Source organism: Mustela nivalis, assembly GCF_964662115.1.
Source record: "Mustela nivalis genome assembly, chromosome: 2".
NCBI classification, from domain to species: Eukaryota; Metazoa; Chordata; class Mammalia; order Carnivora; family Mustelidae; genus Mustela; species Mustela nivalis.
The window spans coordinates 133,331,466-133,349,976 of record NC_139021.1 but is presented as its reverse complement, the minus strand read 5'-3'; the positions used below and the strand labels follow the sequence as shown (position 1 = coordinate 133,349,976).

The 18,511-nt window shown below is 47.0% G+C and overlaps 1 protein-coding gene across 1 annotated transcript in view; it reads left to right on the top strand.

Moving 5' to 3' along the window:
• Positions 1 to 12,231: 12,231 nt before the first annotated feature.
• Positions 12,232 to 18,511, top strand: part of PSAP (prosaposin) — a 33,960-nt gene continuing 27,680 nt past the window's right edge. Inside the window, exon 1 of the mRNA XM_082715883.1 lies at positions 12,232 to 12,456. Within this exon, the coding sequence (XP_082572009.1) occupies positions 12,417 to 12,456 (40 nt within the window). The 5' untranslated portion in view covers positions 12,232 to 12,416. The remainder of the gene's footprint in view (positions 12,457 to 18,511) is intronic.

Here is an 18,511-nt window from a genome sequence, read left to right as displayed (position 1 = left end):
GGACATGAACAGACATTTCTGCAAAGAAGACATCCAGATGGCCAACAGACACATGAAAAAGTGCTCCATATCACTCGGCATCAGGGAAATACAAATCAAAACCACAATAAGATATCACCTCACACCAGTCAGAATGGCTAAAATCAACAAGTCAGGAAATGACAGATGCTGGCGAGGATGCGGAGAAAGGGGAACCCTCCTACACTGTTGGTGGGAATGCAAGCTGGTGCAGCCACTCTGGAAAACAGCATGGAGGTTCCTCAAAATGTTGAAAATAGAACTGCCCTATGACCCAGCAATTGCACTACTGGGTATTTACCCTAAAGATACAAACGTAGTGATCCAAAGGGGCACGTGCACCAGAATGTTTATAGCAGCAATGTCCACAATAGCCAAACTATGGAAAGAACCTAGATGTCTATCAACAGATGAATGGATAAAGAAGATGTGGTATATATACACAATGGAATACTATGCAGCTATCAAAAGAAATGAAATCTTGCCATTTGCGACAACATGGATGGAACTAGAGCGTATCATGCTTAGTGAAATAAGTCAAGCAGAGAAAGACAACTATCATATGATCTCCCTGATATGAGGAAGTGGTGATGCAACATGGGGGCTTAAGTGGGTAGGAGAAGAATAAATGAAACAAGATGGGATTGGGAGGGAGACAAACCATAAGTGACTCTTAATCTCACAAAACAAACTGAGGGTTGCTGGGGGGAGGGGGGTTGGGAGAAAGGGGGTGGGGTTATGGACATTGGGGAGGGTATGTGCTTTGGTGAGTGCTGTGAAGTGTGTAAACCTGGCGATTCACAGACCTGTACCCCTGGGGATAAAAATATATGTTTATAAAAAATAAAAAATTAAAAAAAAAAAGAGTCTCTTATGGGGACTCTTGGGTGGCTCAGTTGGTTAAGCAACTGCCTTCGGCTCAGGTCATGATCCCAGAGTCCTGGAATCGATTCCCACATCGGGCTCCCAGCTCCACAGGGAGTCTGCTTCTCCCTCCGACCTTCTCCCCTCTCATGCTCTTTCTCACTCTCTCTCTCAAATAAATAAATAAAATCTTAAAAAAAAAAAAGTGTCTCTTATGTTTGTCTCCCTCCCCGGTCCCATTTTGTTTCATTTTTTCCTTCCTTACCCCCATGACCTCCCACCCTGCCTCTCAAATTCCTCATATTAGAGAGATCATATGATAATTGTCTTTCTCTGATTGACTTATTTCACTCAGCATAATACCCTCTAGTTCCATCCACATCGTTGCAAATGACAAGATTTCATTTCTTTTGATGGCTGCATAGTGTTTCATTATAGATATATAACCACATCTTTTTAAAAAAATTTTATTTATTTATTTGACAGTCAGACATCACAAGTAGGCAGCAAGGCAGGTAGAGAGGGGTGGGGGGAGCAGGCTCCCCACTGAGCAGAGAGCCAATACAGGGCTTGATCCCAGGACCCTGGGATCATGACCTGAGCTGAAGGCAGAAGCCACCCAGATGTCCCTTAACCATATCTTCTTTACCCATTCATCTGTTGATGGATATCTAGGTTCTTTCCATAGTTTGGCTATTGTGGACATTGCTGCTTTAAACTTTTGGCTGCACGTGCCCCTTCAGATCACTACATTTGTGTCTTTAGGGTAAATACCCAGTAGTGTGATTGCTGGGTCATAGGGCAGCTCTATTTTCAACTTTTTGAGAAACCTCCTGATGCTGACCACTTTTTATAATAGTTTTAATCTTTTTTATGTTTTAAAAATATTTACTTGTGTAGTTTGGGGGTGAAGGGGCATAGGGTGAGAATCTCCAGCAGACTCCCCACTGAGCAGGGAGCCCCCCCAAGTGGGCTCCAACCCACAACCCATGGGATCGTGACCTGAGCCAAAATCCCTAGTGGGACACTCAACAGACTGAGTCACCTGGACACTCGAGTCATCTTTATTTTTTTAAGATGGACCTGAGAGCCTGGCTGGCTTAGTCAGTAGAGTGTGGGTTTGAGTTCAAACACCATGTTAGGTGTGAAACCTACTTAAAAAAAAAAAAAAGGAACGTATTCTTTTTTTTTTAAATAAGAAATGCCTTTATGTGGTTTCTCAATGAATTCTAAATGAGGTTTAGTAAAAAAATGTCCATTCCACCTGCCCTGAAATCCTCCAGAGATTTTTCTATGCAAATATGAAAAAAAATGGACAAATGGTCTTTTCTTCCCCACAAAAACAGAGCCTATCAAACAACTTCTATGTACTTCGATTATCCACTTTATATCATTACTGATTTTGACGTTGCTTTAGTGCCCCTGGAACCACTGGAGGTCCCAGTGTGTCTGCAGGACCATGACCCTTTAATTTTCTTCAGGGGCATATCAGGCATCCCTAGCACGGGAATCCAGGAGGCTTTGTATGGTCTGATCGCTATGGCACAGTTTTTTGCTTGTTTTATTTCGTTTTAAATTAGTAGACTTCAGGGCACCTGGATGGCTCTGTCGGTTAAGTGTCAGCCTTTGGCTCACTCAGGTCATGGTCCAGGGTCCTGGGATGGAGTCCTTCGTCCAGTTCCCTGCTCCTTGGGGAGTCTGCTTCTCTCTCCCTCTGCTCCCTCTCCTTGTACTCGATCTCTCTCTCTCTCAAATAAATAAATAAAATCTTTTTAAAAAACACATTAAAAAGTCATCTTTTTTTTTTTCTTAAAGATTTTATTTATTTATTTGACAGAGAGACAGGGAGAGAGGGAACACAAGCCAGAGGAGAGGAAGAGGGAGAAGCAGGCTTCCCGATGAGCGGGGAGCCCGAAGCGGGGCTCAATCCCAGAACCCTGGGATCACAACCTGAGCCAAAGGCAGACACTTAAAAGACTGAGCCACTGAGGTGCCCTACATTAAAAAGTCTTAAAAACAAAATGGTAGGGGCGCCTGGGTGGCTCGGTGGGTTAAGCCACTGCCTCCGGCTCAGGTCATGATCTCAGGGTCCTGGGATCAAGCCCTGCATTGGGCTCTCTGCTCCGCAGGGAGCCTGCTTCTTCCTCTCTCTCTCTGCCTGCCTCTCTGCCTACTTGTGATCTCTCTCTCTCTGTCAAATAAATAAATAAAATCTTAAAAAACAAACAAACAAACAACAAATTAGTAGACTCCATTTTTTTAGAACAGTTAGAGGTTTATAGAAACTTGAGCAGATAATAGAGTTCCCATATGTCCCTTCCCTCGCCTTCCATTTTCCCCATTGCTATTGTCATGCATTAGTGTGGTGCCTTCGTTAGGATGAATGAACAGATATGGATACACTATTTTTTTTAAAGATTTTTATTTTTTTATTTGACAGAGAGATCACAAGTAGGCAGAGAGGCAGGCAGAGAGAGAGGAAGGGAAGCAGGCTCCCTGCTGAGCAGAGAGCCCAACGCAGGACTCGATCCCAGGACCCTGAGATCATGACCTGAGCCGAAGGCAGAGGCTTAACACACTGAGCCACCCAGGCGCCCCTGGATACACTATTATTAATGGAAGCCCACAGTTTACATTAGGGTTCACTCTCTGTGGTGCCCTTTTAACAAACGCAGGATGTCACATATCCACCATTACAGTATCATATAATTTCACACCCTCCAAATCCTCTGTGCTCCCCAGTTCATCCCCCATCCCCCACCTGCCCCGTTGCCACTAACGTTTCTACTGTTGCTCTAGTTTTGTGTGACAAGGCTTTGAAGGGGAAGCCTGCCCAATTCAAGTCCTGCTGCCAGCTCCAGGGAGGGGCTAGAGCCCCCTCAAAGGCCCGGGTGGGGGCCTGTTGAGAACCTGCAATGACAAAACTGAAACAATTTCATAATGAGCCCAACATCCTTTATTCAAGAGAAAATGGTTCCACGGATTGGGCAAGTGCGGTACTCCCAAGCAGCACAGCACCCTTGTGGAGGGATTTGGGGCAAGAGCCTGTTTTCTAGCTTTAAAAGGGATAGAGTGGAATCAGGGTATGATTGGCTGAGAGTTTGGGATTTCTCTCTAAACCTGGCAGATCCTGTCTCCTACGATAAAGAAAGCTAGCTAAAGTGGAGCTGGAGGCCCGTGAGTGGTGTGTTTCCCTAACAGGTGTTTCCCATAAGTGCAGGCTGATTTAGGTTTCCATTTGCGACTTAGGTCTCCCTTTTGTGGGTTACTCTCTCTCTCTATATATATATATATGAACTAACCTCTTCAGAACCGACCTTGGAGAGCCTCTAAAGGAGTCAGGCACTGCATGGAGATCCCCTTGGTGAAGGATTCAGGTCTCAAGTTTACTTATTTAAAAAATATTTTTTTAAAAAGATTTTATTTATTTGTTAGAGAAAGAGGACAAGAAGGAGGAGCAGCAGGCAGAGGGAGAGGGAGAAGCACACTCGTTGCTGAGCAGGGAGCCCGATGCGGGGCTCGATCCCAGGACCCCGAGATCATGAACTAAGCTGAAGGCAGACGTTTAACCAACTGGGCTACCCAGGTGTCCCTTGGGTCTCAAATTTAAGGTCATTACAGCTCACTCTACATAAGAGAGTGATGTAATCCTCCGTGGAGAGGAGGTAAGAAGAGATTGCTCAGAAATTGCCAGCCATCCTCTCCTTCCAGAAAAGGCGGGCGTTCACCCTTCGGAATCTCTACCCAGATTGCCAGCCCTGAAGACAGAAGGACATCTATGCTGTCATATATTCAGTTCCTGGCTGTGAACATGGATTCGTTGTATTTGTGGTTGAAGAGGCAAATTTGACCTTGAAACAAGCTTAAGCCTCCCAGAGTCACAAGGGTTCCTTCTGTGGGCACAGCTTTTTCCAACTGGCCGCACAGTATCCCAGTCTTGAAGTGATGGTGGTCCGAGGGTCCTGGTCCAGCCGGCCAAGTGGAAGTTTAATATTTTCAGGGCCCAAAGTTGATGAGGCTCATGAACAAATGCGTGAATCTGACGCACAAACCAGACCAACAGTCTTCACCTTGAGAAATAGCCCTGTGACCTGAATGTGATCACCTGCCTGGCCCAGCAGCACATTCTCCTCTGCCATCAGGCTGGTCCAGCAAGTTACAGAGTCTGCCCGGGGTGTGTGGCACCTGAGCATGGAAGGGTGGCATCAGGCCCTGACAGCCCTGCTGCCCTGGACATGAACGTGAGAGTCCAGCCAAGGCACTGGGGTAATTCTAGGTGTTCTCAGTGAAAGCAGTGTGACATAGATGTCAGCCCCAAACTTTCCTGGGCTTGAATCCTGGTTCTGCTGGGATCAGGGATATCCTAGGCAAGTCAGCCTCCTGGACTTAGTTTCTCTATCTGTAAAATGGGCACAATTCAGTCATAATTTAAAGATTTGAGATCCCATATGTAGAATGAGCAGTGGAGAGCCTGACGTACAATAGGCAATCAATTAATGCCAGTTGCTGTTACTGATATTATTGTTTAATGCCAGTTTGCCTTTTTGATTCTTCTCTACCTCCTTGGGCTAAATTCCAAGTTCCTTAGGAAGCTTTACTTTTTTTTTTTTTTTAGGTTAATTTATTTATTTTAGAGAGACAGAGAGAGCAGTGGTGCAGTTAGGGCAGAGGGGCAAGAGAGAGTCTTAAGCAGACTCAGCACTGAGCACGGGACTGGATCCCATGACCCTGAGATCATGACCTGAGCCTAAACCAAGAGTCTGTCGCTCAACCAACCGTGCCACCCGCCACCCGGGCACCTCAGGAAGCTTTACTTTTCTAAGATAAGCGATTGTAGTCAATTTGATAATAGTCCAGTTCTTGCTTTCCCTTTCAGGTTCAGAAACAACTCAGTCTAATCTCATCCTTGTAGCCTGGCCCAGAGCAGGGCCAAGGGTGCTTTAGAAGCTGAAGGAGGAAGAAGATGCCCAAGGCTAGTGGGGGCAGGGAACATCCCTGGAGATGGAATGCAGCTGGTCCTTGAAATAAAAGGGAGGGTCGGCTTTGGTGGGTGCTCGGGATGGAGAGATTAAGCTGGTAAATCGAGAGGGCTGGAATTCCAGAGAACAGGATCTTATTTGTCCCAGTTCTGTGATTTCCTAGCCGTGTGACTGGCTAAATCACTTCCTCCCTTTGGGTTTACTTAAGTTCTCATTCTGTATTCACAGATGGATGGCAGAGGCCTGAGAACCTCCTGAAAACAGTGCGAAATGTTGTCTGAGCGTTTTTTGGCTGAGTGTTCATGGCTCTCAGCAGATTCTCCAAAGGCTGTGACCTCACAGATTTGCAGATTTTTCTTCCCCATGATTCAGCACTCCCCATGGGCTCTGCTGTCCACTGGTGACTCACCAGCACCAGCTCTTAGCAGCCCTTGTCTGAGCTCCCCAAGAGAGCCTCTGATTGGCTCAGCCAGGAACAGCGCATCACAAAGACACCTGTGGGCAGAGTTCTGGGACCTGGCCGTGTCCTGGGGGCATGCTAGCCTCCAGAATAGACTGGCTGCCTGGGGACTGTGCTTGGCCCCAGCCCAGAGGGTAGCAGGGCCTCCCGGTTCCCCATGTGATCCTAGCTTCCCCCGAGGTGGGTAAGGTTACACTGGGCCCCCTGGGAGGCCTTTCCCAGTGTCCTCAGCCCCTGGGACAGTGCTTGGTAAATGCTAGGCACTCCATAAGGATATTGCTTGAATACCCGGAAGACAGCTATTCCACAAGCAAGCAGAGTACAGTGGGAGCCGTCAGGAAGGGTATCTTGACTGTCTCCTAAACCACAAGAACGGCTTTCCTCTGCAAGTATCATTTTAACTGGGTTATGAAGGTTAAATGAAAGTTCACTAGGGTAAACTATTTGAGGTAGGGAAGGGCCACAGAGTTGTGAAACTGCCTGGCTTATTTAGGCCTCCGTGAAAGAGTGGGGCAGAGTGGCTGGATCCACTGGCTGGAGGGAGGTGGAGAGTATGAGACCGCTGAGATGGGGTAGGGCCAAGGCCTTGCGTTCTGAAAGGAAATGTCAGCGGAGAAGGAGGGAGGCATCTGACAGCAGGGATGGAATAGTGGTGCAGTGTACAACCTGCTCTCCCTTTTGGGACCAAGGAAGTCAGCTCTCTGCTGCCTGGAGGGCTGCCTGCTGCACACTTACCTCAGTCTGCTCAGGCTGCCGTAACAAAACGCCACAGCCTGGGAGTCTTAAACAGCAGACATTAATTTGCTCACCATTCTGGAAGATGGAAGTCCAAGATCTAGGTTTCTGCTAATATGAATTCTGGGGGAGCTCTCCTCTTGCCTTCTCATGATCTCCTCACATGGTCTTTCTTCAATATGTGCAGGGGAGAGTGGGGGTGGGGGGGTGCAGAGAGCAAGCTCTCTGATGTCTCTTCTTATAAGGACAATAATCCTATAGGATCAGGGCCCCACCCTTACGACCTTATTAAACTTAATTACTTCCTTTGAGGCCCCAGTTCCAAATACAGCCAAATGGGGTTAGGCTTCAGTATTTCAATGTATGAATTTGGGGGTGGTTATTATTCAGTGCACAATAGCTTCTCTTCAGGAATCTTCCTCAGCCAAACAGACCTCCTGGCTCAAGGTCACCCCTCCCGTGGGGGGCAGTATTATGTTGCTTCAGTTGAGGACCATTCAACATGGTGTAAGCTGAGGACTCTGTTGCAAATTCACGTGTAAGGCTCTTATCTTGTTGAGAGCTGATGACTCTCTGATGCCACCTCCCCTCCGATTTCCCCTCCGCCCCGGCTTGCTGCCCTCGCTGCCTCAGAAGTGCCATCCTGAAACTTCCGCCCCACATCTCAGTGTCAGAACGTGTTCCCCAGGGGACCCCACCTGTGAAAGATGGCAAATACCTGGGAAAGACAGCTGAAGTACTGAATTGAGAAGGCTTTGGAGGTCACGTTCTAGTAGTGATTCTTCCATGGTGAAGAAGTGATCATGGTGGGGGGCACCTGCGTGGCTCCATCAGTGAAGTGTCTACCTCCGGCTCAGGTCATGGTCCAGGGTCTAGGGATCCAGCCCTGCATCCAGCTCCCTGCTCAGCAGGGAGTCTGCTTCTCCCTCTCCCTCTGCCACTCTGCCTGCTTGTGCTCACTCTCTCTCCTCTCTCACAAATAAATAAAATCTTAAAAAAAAATTAAGTGGGCATGGGGACTGTGGGCTGTTTAGCATCTCTGAGGGGTGGGGCAGTGTCACTGACACCAAGTGGGGAGTTGCAGGAAGGAGAAACAGACCAACAATGTCAGAGGCCAAAAGGAATGAGATGGGGGACTTTCCAAGTAGGAATTTAACATCTGCTTTCAGAAAGCCACTTGGTGAAGGGCTGGGCTGGGTTAGAGTTAGTGTGGAGGGAGAGATGGTGAGTGTGGGTGACCGGTAGAGTAGCAGAGGGGAGGTGAGAAAAAGCACAGAGCTGAAGTGAAAATCAGCAGCCAGGAAAGACCTCTTTTGGATGGGAGAGCGTTGGGTATACTTGTAATCCGAGGAGGAAGAGTCAGCGGCGAGGCGGGAGACTGAAGATACAAAAAAGGAAAGCGTACTTGACGGAGCAGAGTGCTAGAGGGGTGACATTAAAAATATTTAACAAGGGGGCGCCTGGGTGGCTCAGTGCATTAAACCTCTGCCTTCAGCTCTGGTCATGATCTCAGGGTCCTGGGATCGAGCCCCGCATTGGGCTCTCTTCCTTCCTCTCTCTCTGCCTGCCTCTCTGCCTGCTTGTGATCTCTCTCTGTCAAATGAATAAATAAAATCTTAAAAAAAAAAAAGATATGGGTGTGTTTACATGAATAACATTTACACATTTATTTACACATTTACACATGGAGCAGATGTAATCACCAAGGATCGAGGCTCTTATCTTGTTGCTTTGTCATCCTTAACAAGGCTTCTACCTCGTTGTCCATGATGGACCCGTCATGTCTGCAATCCAGGTAACATGAAGAGGGGCGTTTGTAGCCAGGGCTGGCGTTTAACTGGTACAAATCAGTAGAGCTTTTTCAGTAGTGAAATTATTGAAATACTTCTCCACCAGCTGTTAATAGCTGATGACTCCCTGATGCCACCTCCCCATCCCCCCAACTCATCCTCTGGCTCAGTTGGAACCTTCCATGGCATTCCCCCGGCACTCTGGCCAGTGTCCTGGCGTATCTGTTGTTAAATATTTACACTGGATGTGTCTCTTCAAGAGCAGTACTTAGAGTTCCCCAAATGGGCATTTGTGCTTTTATCACATTGGCCAGAATCAGGGCCTACGTTTGTAAGGGAGGTTGGGAAATGTAGTCTTTATTCTGGGTGGCCGTGTACCTAGCCAGAAATGGGTGTGTGGAGCAGGGGAGAGTTGACTACTAACTATCTAAATCCAGGAAAAAGAGGTGAAGGATACTAGGAGACAATAACAGACTTGGCTGCATGGGACTTGACTGCACAGGTATCCAGCAGCACAGAGGGCTTGGGGAGCCTAGCTGGGATGGTTGATTTTCCAGCTGGTATCTCAGGTGGGGATAGAAGAGAAGAAATCAGAGGCTGGGAATTGGTGGGTGAGTGACTGAAGTGTGATGGGGAGACGGGTCCTTGGGGAAGGCTGTTATTTGAGCGGCTGCCTGAGGGGTTCAGAGTAGGCAGAAAAGCAAAAGCAGGCAAGGAGACTGAAGGCTGGAGGTCCCGATGAGGGAAATGCTGACGGGAGAGGAGCCTAACTTCGTTGTCTGAGACACCGAGGTGGTGGCCCAAGAGGCCTTCACGGTAGATGCCTCTGTTAAATCTTCTGTCTTGGTCATGGATGCTTTCAGGTATAGAAACAGTAGCAGATGGAAGCCCTCTGGGGCTGAAAGTGGAATCCAAGTGGATCTGGATGGGGGTCTCAAGAGATCTCAGGCACTAAAAGTGGGGCCTCTTGGGGAACTGGGACCCAGAATTGGGAAAACCATCAGGATTGGTGCCGGGATTTCCAGTATGGCTCACATTACGCTTTCAGTTTCCTGAAAAGTTGAGCTCACAGGAGGGAGGAATGATGGGGATTTTCTTTTCTCTTTAAAATTTTCCTGGAATCTTTTTCTTTAAAAAGGATCAAGTAACACGTGGCCATTGTAATGAGCGAAATGAGGGCCTCCTGACTTGGATGAGTTAATCCAAGTCAGCAGGCCCTCTTCCCACCTGCAATTCTCTGTTCCTGTTCTCACCAAGAGTCCCAGTACTTTGAAGGGAGACAGGGCAGGAGGGCTCTGCTGCCCTGGTGCCCAGGTGCTCCACACCTGGACTGGGGGAACCTGAAGTTCCCTCACCCGCATTCCCCTCTGGGAAGACAGCGGCAGGGCTTGAAGTGGACAGTGGGGCTTGGGCCTTGCTCTGCCTGTATTTTTCTGGAACCCACTTCCCTCCCAGGCCTGTTGCATATCAGCACTTGCTCCTTCTATCTCATGTTTCAAAGGTACCTTGCGTATCAGTGTTTTGTCCAGGCCAGTTTCCTTAGTTAGCCATCATTGTCGGCATTTGGGGTCTTTCCAGTAACCACTGTTACAAAGGCTCCTTCTGCGACCACTTTGGATAAAACATCTCCGCTCTTTATTAATACCCTGGGGGCGTTATATAGCTAGGAATGGTATTATAGGGTCAAAGGGTCCAGATAGTCTCACAGCTCTTTGCTGCCTATGCACAGATGGCTAAGAAGGTATTGTAAGAGATTTAAGCATCTACTGACTTGGTAAAAGTGACAATCATCCACTTACTATTCTTTATATTCTCCATTTCAATTCATCCAAGTTCTTGGAGGGAGATGGATGCAGGATCATATTTTTGTGTTCCAGGTATGAAAATGAAGGTTGCAAAAGTGCATCTCAAAAACATTGACTTATCCCTCTGGTTATGAGAAAGGGGGTATTAAAAAGGAGTTGTGGTTTGTTCACTCTGTCATTAAGCAGCTTTGAGAGCTCAGTAACTCCACCAAAGTGATAGCATATGATCAGAAGGTCACTAAGCTTCCTTTTGGCACAGAGTCATTTCTGTATGGCACACACCTAGAGCCCCACCTTCCCTGCATTTATCTGGCTGTTGGGGTGATTGGCCCTGTGCTTGTGCCTGGATCTAGAAAGCCTGCAACCGGGGCAGCCATGCAGCTATCTGGCCACTGAGGCCAACCAGTGAGGCCCCCAGTTTAGCCCAGATCCTGCTCCAACTTTACTCAGCCCTCTCGTGTCACCCACTTCCCTGTCACCCACCGTGATGCACACTTCTCTGTCAGCTCCTCAGTGGGAAGTAAGAACCACAGTGTGGGGGTGGTGGTGGAGGTGGTGAACCAAAGGCTCTGAGACCTATCTGTGGCTGGATCCCGTTCCTAAAGGAGTACACATGGTTGGGGGCAGATGGGACCCTGGGTTTGCCCCTCTTTGGTCAGACCTGACCTTGGATAAATGTCTTTCCCTCTCTTGGTCCCAACTTCCCCTTTGGTATAATGAAGGAATGGGACTAACTGACCTTTAAGGACCTGCCCTCATAGGCTGAGATTTCCCTTCTATCTTCCCCTTGGGCTAGGAGGTACCTCCCCTAGGGAAAGGGCAGGGGTGAGGTCAGACCTCTGCTCAGAGCCAGACTGGGTCAGCCACAGGCAGAGGGCAAGTGGTTTTGTGTGGACCACCTGGGCCTTTCTTATTCTGGAATGAGATGGAGGTTGAGGGCTGCACGGTGTGGGGCCACTTCTGCCTGCAACAAGGTCTCTTGCTGGTGCACAGCCAGGTTCTCAAATTCCGGCTTCACTTCTCTAATGGCTGAGGCACTTCTTACTCTTTCCCATCTTACCCTTCACTTTGTCCAACCCCAGGACAAACCATGGTAGGACCTCGGGAGGGACTGGATTTAATACCGATACCTTGTCTGTGGGTCATGAGGAGAAGTGATTGTGGATATGAAATGTTTACAGGGAAAAGCAGGGCCCCCGGTGAAGCTACATGCCGGCCCTCGCTAGGTGAATATATAAACCTCATATAGGAGACAATGTGGGCGGGGTGGTGAGTTTGACTAACGTCCTTGAGAACTTAAAGTCGTTAACCTTTCTGAGCTTGGCTTCTCACCTGAAAAACGGAACAGAAATAATAACAATATCATTTCTATATAATTTCTGTAACAGAAAATGGTAGCTCATAGAAAAAATGTGAGGCTTCAAAGATATTTATACAAAAAAAAAGATATTTATGCATATTAAAATCTCTAATGTTGACCTCTTCAATTACTAGCCTTCTTTTTGGACGACCTTCCCCCTTCCACCCCAAGCTTTTCCCCCTCCCGTCTTCTCCCATCCCCCGTCCCGTCCTCCTCCCAGCGCTCCGCCTCCAGTCGCGCAGGCGCACTGCGCGTCGCTGAGTCAGGCTGCGGGGAGAGCTCAGGCCTGCCCGGCCGGGGCGGAGCTTGCGCATGCGTGGTGCACGGCTTCGGGGCGGGGCAGGTTTATAGCCGCAGATGATCAGCTGACCCTCTGCATTGCAGACTGCGGAGTCGGGCGTCGCCATGTACAGTCTCCTTCTCCTGGCCAGCCTTTTGGGCGCGGGTAAGCCCTAAGACCCCCCCCCCCCCAGCCCGCGTCTAGGGAAGGGGTTCCGCGTAGAACGCGGCCCACCCGACCCGGAGCAGACCGTCCGTGGCCTCGCCGCCTCGCTCCCGGTAGAGGTTGAGGGGGCGCTCAGTGCGCAGGCGCATGCGCAGCACCGATACCTGCCGGGCGGCGGAGGGGCTGGCTGTCTAGAGTGCCCCAGGCCGGCTGCTCAGGGCTGGGGTCAGGGCGAGTGGGCTAGGAGGGTGGGACTGGAGTAGCATCTCCTTCAGGGACCGAGTTGGTGCCGCCCGGGGCCTCCCCACAGCTACGGGGGGTGGGCCTGTGTGGTGACCCCTCCTGCACCTGTTCTGTGCTTGGGCTGGGCGCACGTGATCCAGATGGCCTAGAGCCCCTTCCAGCGGGACACATTTTAGTCCTTGGCCTCAGTTGTCCTAGTTTTTAAGAATGTTGAAATTGCAAGAAGCACATAAGTATGTCATCTGTTGATGTTTATCTTTACCTATATATTCACTCTTGATCTTATATCTTGAAGATGATACGGCCTTTTGTGTGGGTGCTTTGGCAATGCAGTTCACATTTCGTCTCCTTTAAAAGGTCTTGCGCAGCCGCTGGCCCGTTTTAGCAGCGGCCTTTAACTTGGGGGAAAATGTAAGCACGTGAGAAGCTGTGCACAGGAGTATTCTTACACTGATTTGTGGCCCTGAAATAGTACTGATGGTTATTAAAATCATTGCAGGCTGTGAAGGCAACACTCGGGAACCGGCTCATTGCCCTCCTGGAATTAGAAGGATCCGTTCTGCATTCCCCATGTTACTCTTTTTTTTTTTTTTTTTTTAAGATTTTATTTATTTATTTGACAGAGAGAGATCACAAGTAGGCAGAGAGGCAGGCAGAGAGAGAGAGAGGAGGAAGCAGGCTCTCCGCTGAGCAGAGAGCCCGATGCGGGACTCGATCCCAGGACCCTGAGATCATGACCTGAGCCGAAGGCAGTGGCTTAACCCACTGAGCCACCCAGGCGCCCTCCCCATGTTACTCTTGACCTTTCTCAGTTACTGTGCCCCAAAATCATTCTTTCACATCTTAAGCTCTTTTAAATCATCATGGTAAAGGAAAGTGAGTGAGGTTGAGTACTTACCAAACTTCTATCGTTTTATAGTCGTGGGGCCAGATTTTAATTTTTGTAGGGAGAGGATTCCAAGGCTGGTTTTTTTTGTTTTTTTTTCCCCCAGGTGTTACAGCTTACAGAGAGGAAATAAACCCGATCTTTAGGGCCAACTTCATGTTCTGTTTCTCTGGCTAACTGTAATTAGGGGCTAGCTTCCATTCTGCCATGCAGCTATTAAGATTTTGATAAACAGTAATAAAGTGGATGGTGGAATCAATGGAAAACCAAAGATAAAGGCTACTTACAGATGAAATAGATTTAAGAATGTTTTTCTGATGTTAGAGCACCTCCCAAGAATGTGTCTTGACGGTAAACCACACTTTTTTTTTTTGTTTTTTTTTTTTTTAAGATTTTATTTATTTGTCAGAGAGAGAGCCCAAGCAGAGGGAGATGCAGGCTCCTGGCTGAGCAGGGATTCCTGATGCGAAATTCGATCCCAGGTCCCTGGGATCATGCCCTGAGCCGAAGGCAGATGCTTAACCAACTGAGCCATCCAGGTGTCCCTAAACCACGCTCTTAAACTTGTTTTACTTGTCAGCTGTGAAAGGTGATCTGTTTATAAGGATTTTCGATTTTATAGTCAGTGAAGTAAGTATTTCTCACTGGGGTTAATACTAGCTGTTTCATAGTCTGTAGAATAAACTAATACTAGTCTCTGAATTTATTCTGGACTGGTTGAGAACAGTTTTTTGTTCTGTATCAAACAGTTGTTCCTACTGGCAGTGAGTCACTCCTCACAAGACCCTTAGGAATTCTGAATCATTCAAATTACCCGGAAGGGGACTTGTTTCTTTTGAAGTGTATAATCCTTTGCTGGTATACTTGGGAATATGGTTAACCAGAGTATTTGGTTAACCAAGAGACCCTCTTCCTTCCCTGAACACTTGAGTAAATGAGAGTATGTTAAAATTGTATGCCTTGTTCTAAACTTGCTGCCCGGCCTTGGGGTTTATCCCAAGGTTATGAGTTTCTAATGATACTGAGTTTGTTAGTGAAGGTGCATAGTGACCGCAGCCATCCTCTGCTCTCAGAGAGGTGTTTTGAACTTGCCATTGCTTCTTGATACTACTATAGCACAGAATGTTATCCTGAACCTGGAGAGGCTTTCGTGTGTGTGTGTTTTAATTATTATTTTATCTAAAGATTTTATTTATTTATTTGACACGGGAGTGGAGAGAAAGAGCAAGCACAAGCAGTGAGGGGCAGGCAGAGGGAGAAGTAGGCTCTCTGCTGAGCAAGGAGCCCGATGCGGGGCCTCTATCCCAGGACCCTGGAATCACAACCTGAGCTGAAGGCAGCTGCTTAACTGATTGAGCCATCCAGGTGCCCCCTTGGCAATTTTGATGATGTCCTGATGATTATAGAGACACTAGGTTTTGAGTTTTTGTTTTTATTCATCCTGTGGTGCCTACCTTTCCCCCACCTGTTAAAGAAAGTAATGGTATACTGAGAAAATTAGAGAGCATCTAATCTAACCTCTTCAGGAGGAATGAAGATGCTGATGTGCCCCCAGAAATGACTCTCCCAAATCATAAGACATTTACTGGGAGGTCAGGATCAGAACCCAGGATGCCTCTGACAGTGCTTGCTCTTTTCCTAGTCTTCCGTCAACACTTAGCATTTACAAACTCTTACAACACATAGCTTTTACAAACAAAGCTAAGTGTACAAAACACTTTCGGCTTAGTATGTTGGTATGTAGTATGTGTGGTATGTAATTTATATACCAACAATATGCACATTTTAAATGTACAATTTGATGAATTAACACAGAGTGAAGATCACCGCTGTAAGCTGCCCCCAGGCCAAGGAATAGAGAGCGTTAACAGCGTCCAGAAGCCCCTGTGCCCCACCCATTCACTACCCTGTTACACTTGCCCCAAAGGAAACCACTTTATTAACTTCCAGCACCGCAGATGTAAAAATAACTGTCTTTGAACTTTCTGCAAATGGAATTCTATGGTAATGGCATACTGTTGGGTGACTTCTCTTGTGGAAAAAGGCAGGGCCAGTGTTAACGAGGTGATATGTGTGAAGCCTGGGATGTGCCTGGGATGTGGTATGTGCTCATGGGAGCTTAGGTGCCCTGTTACTGTCACTTGTGTGGTGGCTAACCGAGTGGCCGGTGTGTGCCCAACCCTGAGGCAGGTAGGCTCTCTCGGGATGTTAGAATGTGTTATATATACATATATATTCATTGGATAGCTTATTTTTACGATGATTCAATGTATGGATTTAATGGTGCAGCCTACTGAAAAGCAGCAAAACTTCAGTTCTCACTTGACAGAAGTTTTGGATAAATACCATTTCTCAATTTTCATTCTGTAATCAGTTTTCTTTCTTTCTTTTTTTTTAAAGGTTTTTATTTATTTATTTGAGAGGCAGCGTGACAGCAAGAGGGGGAACACACAGGGAGTAGGAGAGGGAGAAGCAGGCTTCCCGCCAAGCAGGGAGCCTGATGCAGGGCTTGATCCCAGGACCCTGGGATCTTGACCTGAGCCAAAGGCGCTAATTAACGACTGAGGCACCCAGGCGCCCCAGTAACCAGTTTTATTCTGAAAGCATTAATGTAATTCATGAAGGGTTTATTTGTATTAACCAGTCAAGGATTTGGTAAGTGCTTTAATTGCATTTGACAAGTTGAATCCAAGACTCTGTGAGTGGTTCTACGGTGGAAGTATATTGAGTTGAGTGTTCTGGATTTTTCTAGATCAGGGGAAGGAGAAGTTGTTCCTCCATTTTCTTGGTTTGTGAAACTGGAATGGCCAGGCTGCGGCTTGAATAGATGGGGAAGAGGGAGAGGACAGGGTGCCGCTGGCTGGGGAAAGTGCCTAATAAGGCATGGGAAGCTCTCTGAGCCAAGACCATGTCACGTGGGCAAGTGTGTGCCACAGCTTTTGGAGACCATCTTCTAGCATGAGCGTTCTAGATTACTGGATGCCAGGCTCAGAGCCCTGCTTTCTGGCTCCTGTTTGGTTCTGCTACGAGGAAGGACTGGATTTTCTTTAAATTGCCAGAAAAGAATACTAATTATATTACCCTGCCTCACCCCCCCACCAAATAATTTTAAAATAATGTTGAAAAATACAGTGATTGGGATGAAGAATGTGGTTGTTGTAGAAGTACTAGTTACTTTACTTTTTGTTGTTCTGTGAAGTTCAGAAAATAACCAGAATTATGTCCTTGGGTAATAATTTGAGTGCTGAAAAATAATCTAAACTTCATGTTTTCTTCTGCAGTTTGTAATTATAGTGGGATTGAGAGGAAACTGAAAAGAATTTTACCATGTTGCTGATAGCTGTATGCCCTGGCCAAGTTACACTGTCCTTTCTCATCTGCAAAATAGGGTTACTGATTATTCCAATCTGATAAGGTTGCTATGAGGCTTTAGTATTTTGCTGTATAGAAGGGCATAGGTAATAGGTACTGTAAGATTGGCTGCTGTACCGCGAGTAAACCGTGTCTTGTTTGTCATTGTCCTTGTTGTCCCTGTACAAGCGACTCTCCTCTGCCGTTGATTTTTTGATATCCCTTGGCTTCATTCATTTCAAAGGTCTTGAATTTAATAAAACCATTAAATTCCTTACAAATATGTGTGCTGTATATAATTACTGGGTCAGGAAAGTCAACCAGGAGAGGCGGTCCGCAGTTAGGAGGGGGTGCGAGTCTGTACTCGAGTTAGCCAGACTGGTTTTAGAACTACATCAGCCTTTATCAGAAGCCCAGCAGATCAGGGCCATGGCAGGGTAATCTGAGTATTCTTATTCTAGATCTGTCTAACCGTGTAGCTATTTAAGTCCCCTCATCTGGTCCCCATCCAGAAATGGGGGTGAACTGTTGAGATAATGGCTGCCCCCACTGTGAATAAGTCCAAAAGTGTAAATATTAGGGCAAAAGTGTGTTTCCTTCCCACCACTGTCCCCCAGACCTTTTTTTTTTTTCTTCTTTTTTGAAGATTTTATTTATTTGAGAGGGAGAGAGAGAAAGCATGAGAGGAGAGAGGTCAGCGGGAGAAGCAGACTCCCTTCTGAGTAGAGAGCCCAATGTGGGACTGGAACCCGGGACTCCAGGATCATAACCTGAGATGAAGGCAGTTGCTTAACCAACTGGGCCACCCAGGCAGTCATAACTGCCCCCACCCCCCGACCTTTCTGAGACAGCCTGGTACGAGGTCCTATGGGAGCCTTCCAGAGCAACATATAATTGACAGTGTGTGGGATTTCCCTCTTCTCTTTTTTTTTAAAATTACAGATGATGGCATATTATACTGGCTTGGTCTTTTTTCACATGTGGAACATCGTAGACCTCCAAAAAAAAGTGGGAGGATAATTGCAGTGAGCACTGGTGTATGCAATACTGGGTTAAGAAATGGGACCTAAGAAGCCCCTCCTCTCGTTGTAAATAACCATCCCCTGGGCTTGCTGTTGATCATTCCCCTGCAGGCCTTTATTCTCTCAAACATGGAAGTGTGACCTTCAACAGTATGGGTGGTATTGTGTTGTTTTAAACATTATGCAAATATTGTGTGTATTCTTGGGTTAATTTTTTTCTTTTGGCTAATGAGGTTCATCGGTGTCAATAACATGTACCTCTTTCATTTTCATTGTAGTATAGTATTTCATTTATGACATTGTTGCTAGGCATTTAGATTATTTCTAGTTTTGTTTTTTTCTCAAACTGCGTCTATAAATTTTTTTTAAAGATTTTATTTATTTATTTGACAGATTACAAGTAGGCAGAGAGACAGGCAGAGAGAGAGAGGAGGAAGCAGGCTCCCTGCTGAGCAGAGAGTCTGATGAGGGGCCCGATTCCAGGACCCCAAGATCAGGACCTGAGCTGAAGGCAGAGGCTTTAACCCACTGAGCCACCCAGGCGCCCCTCTTC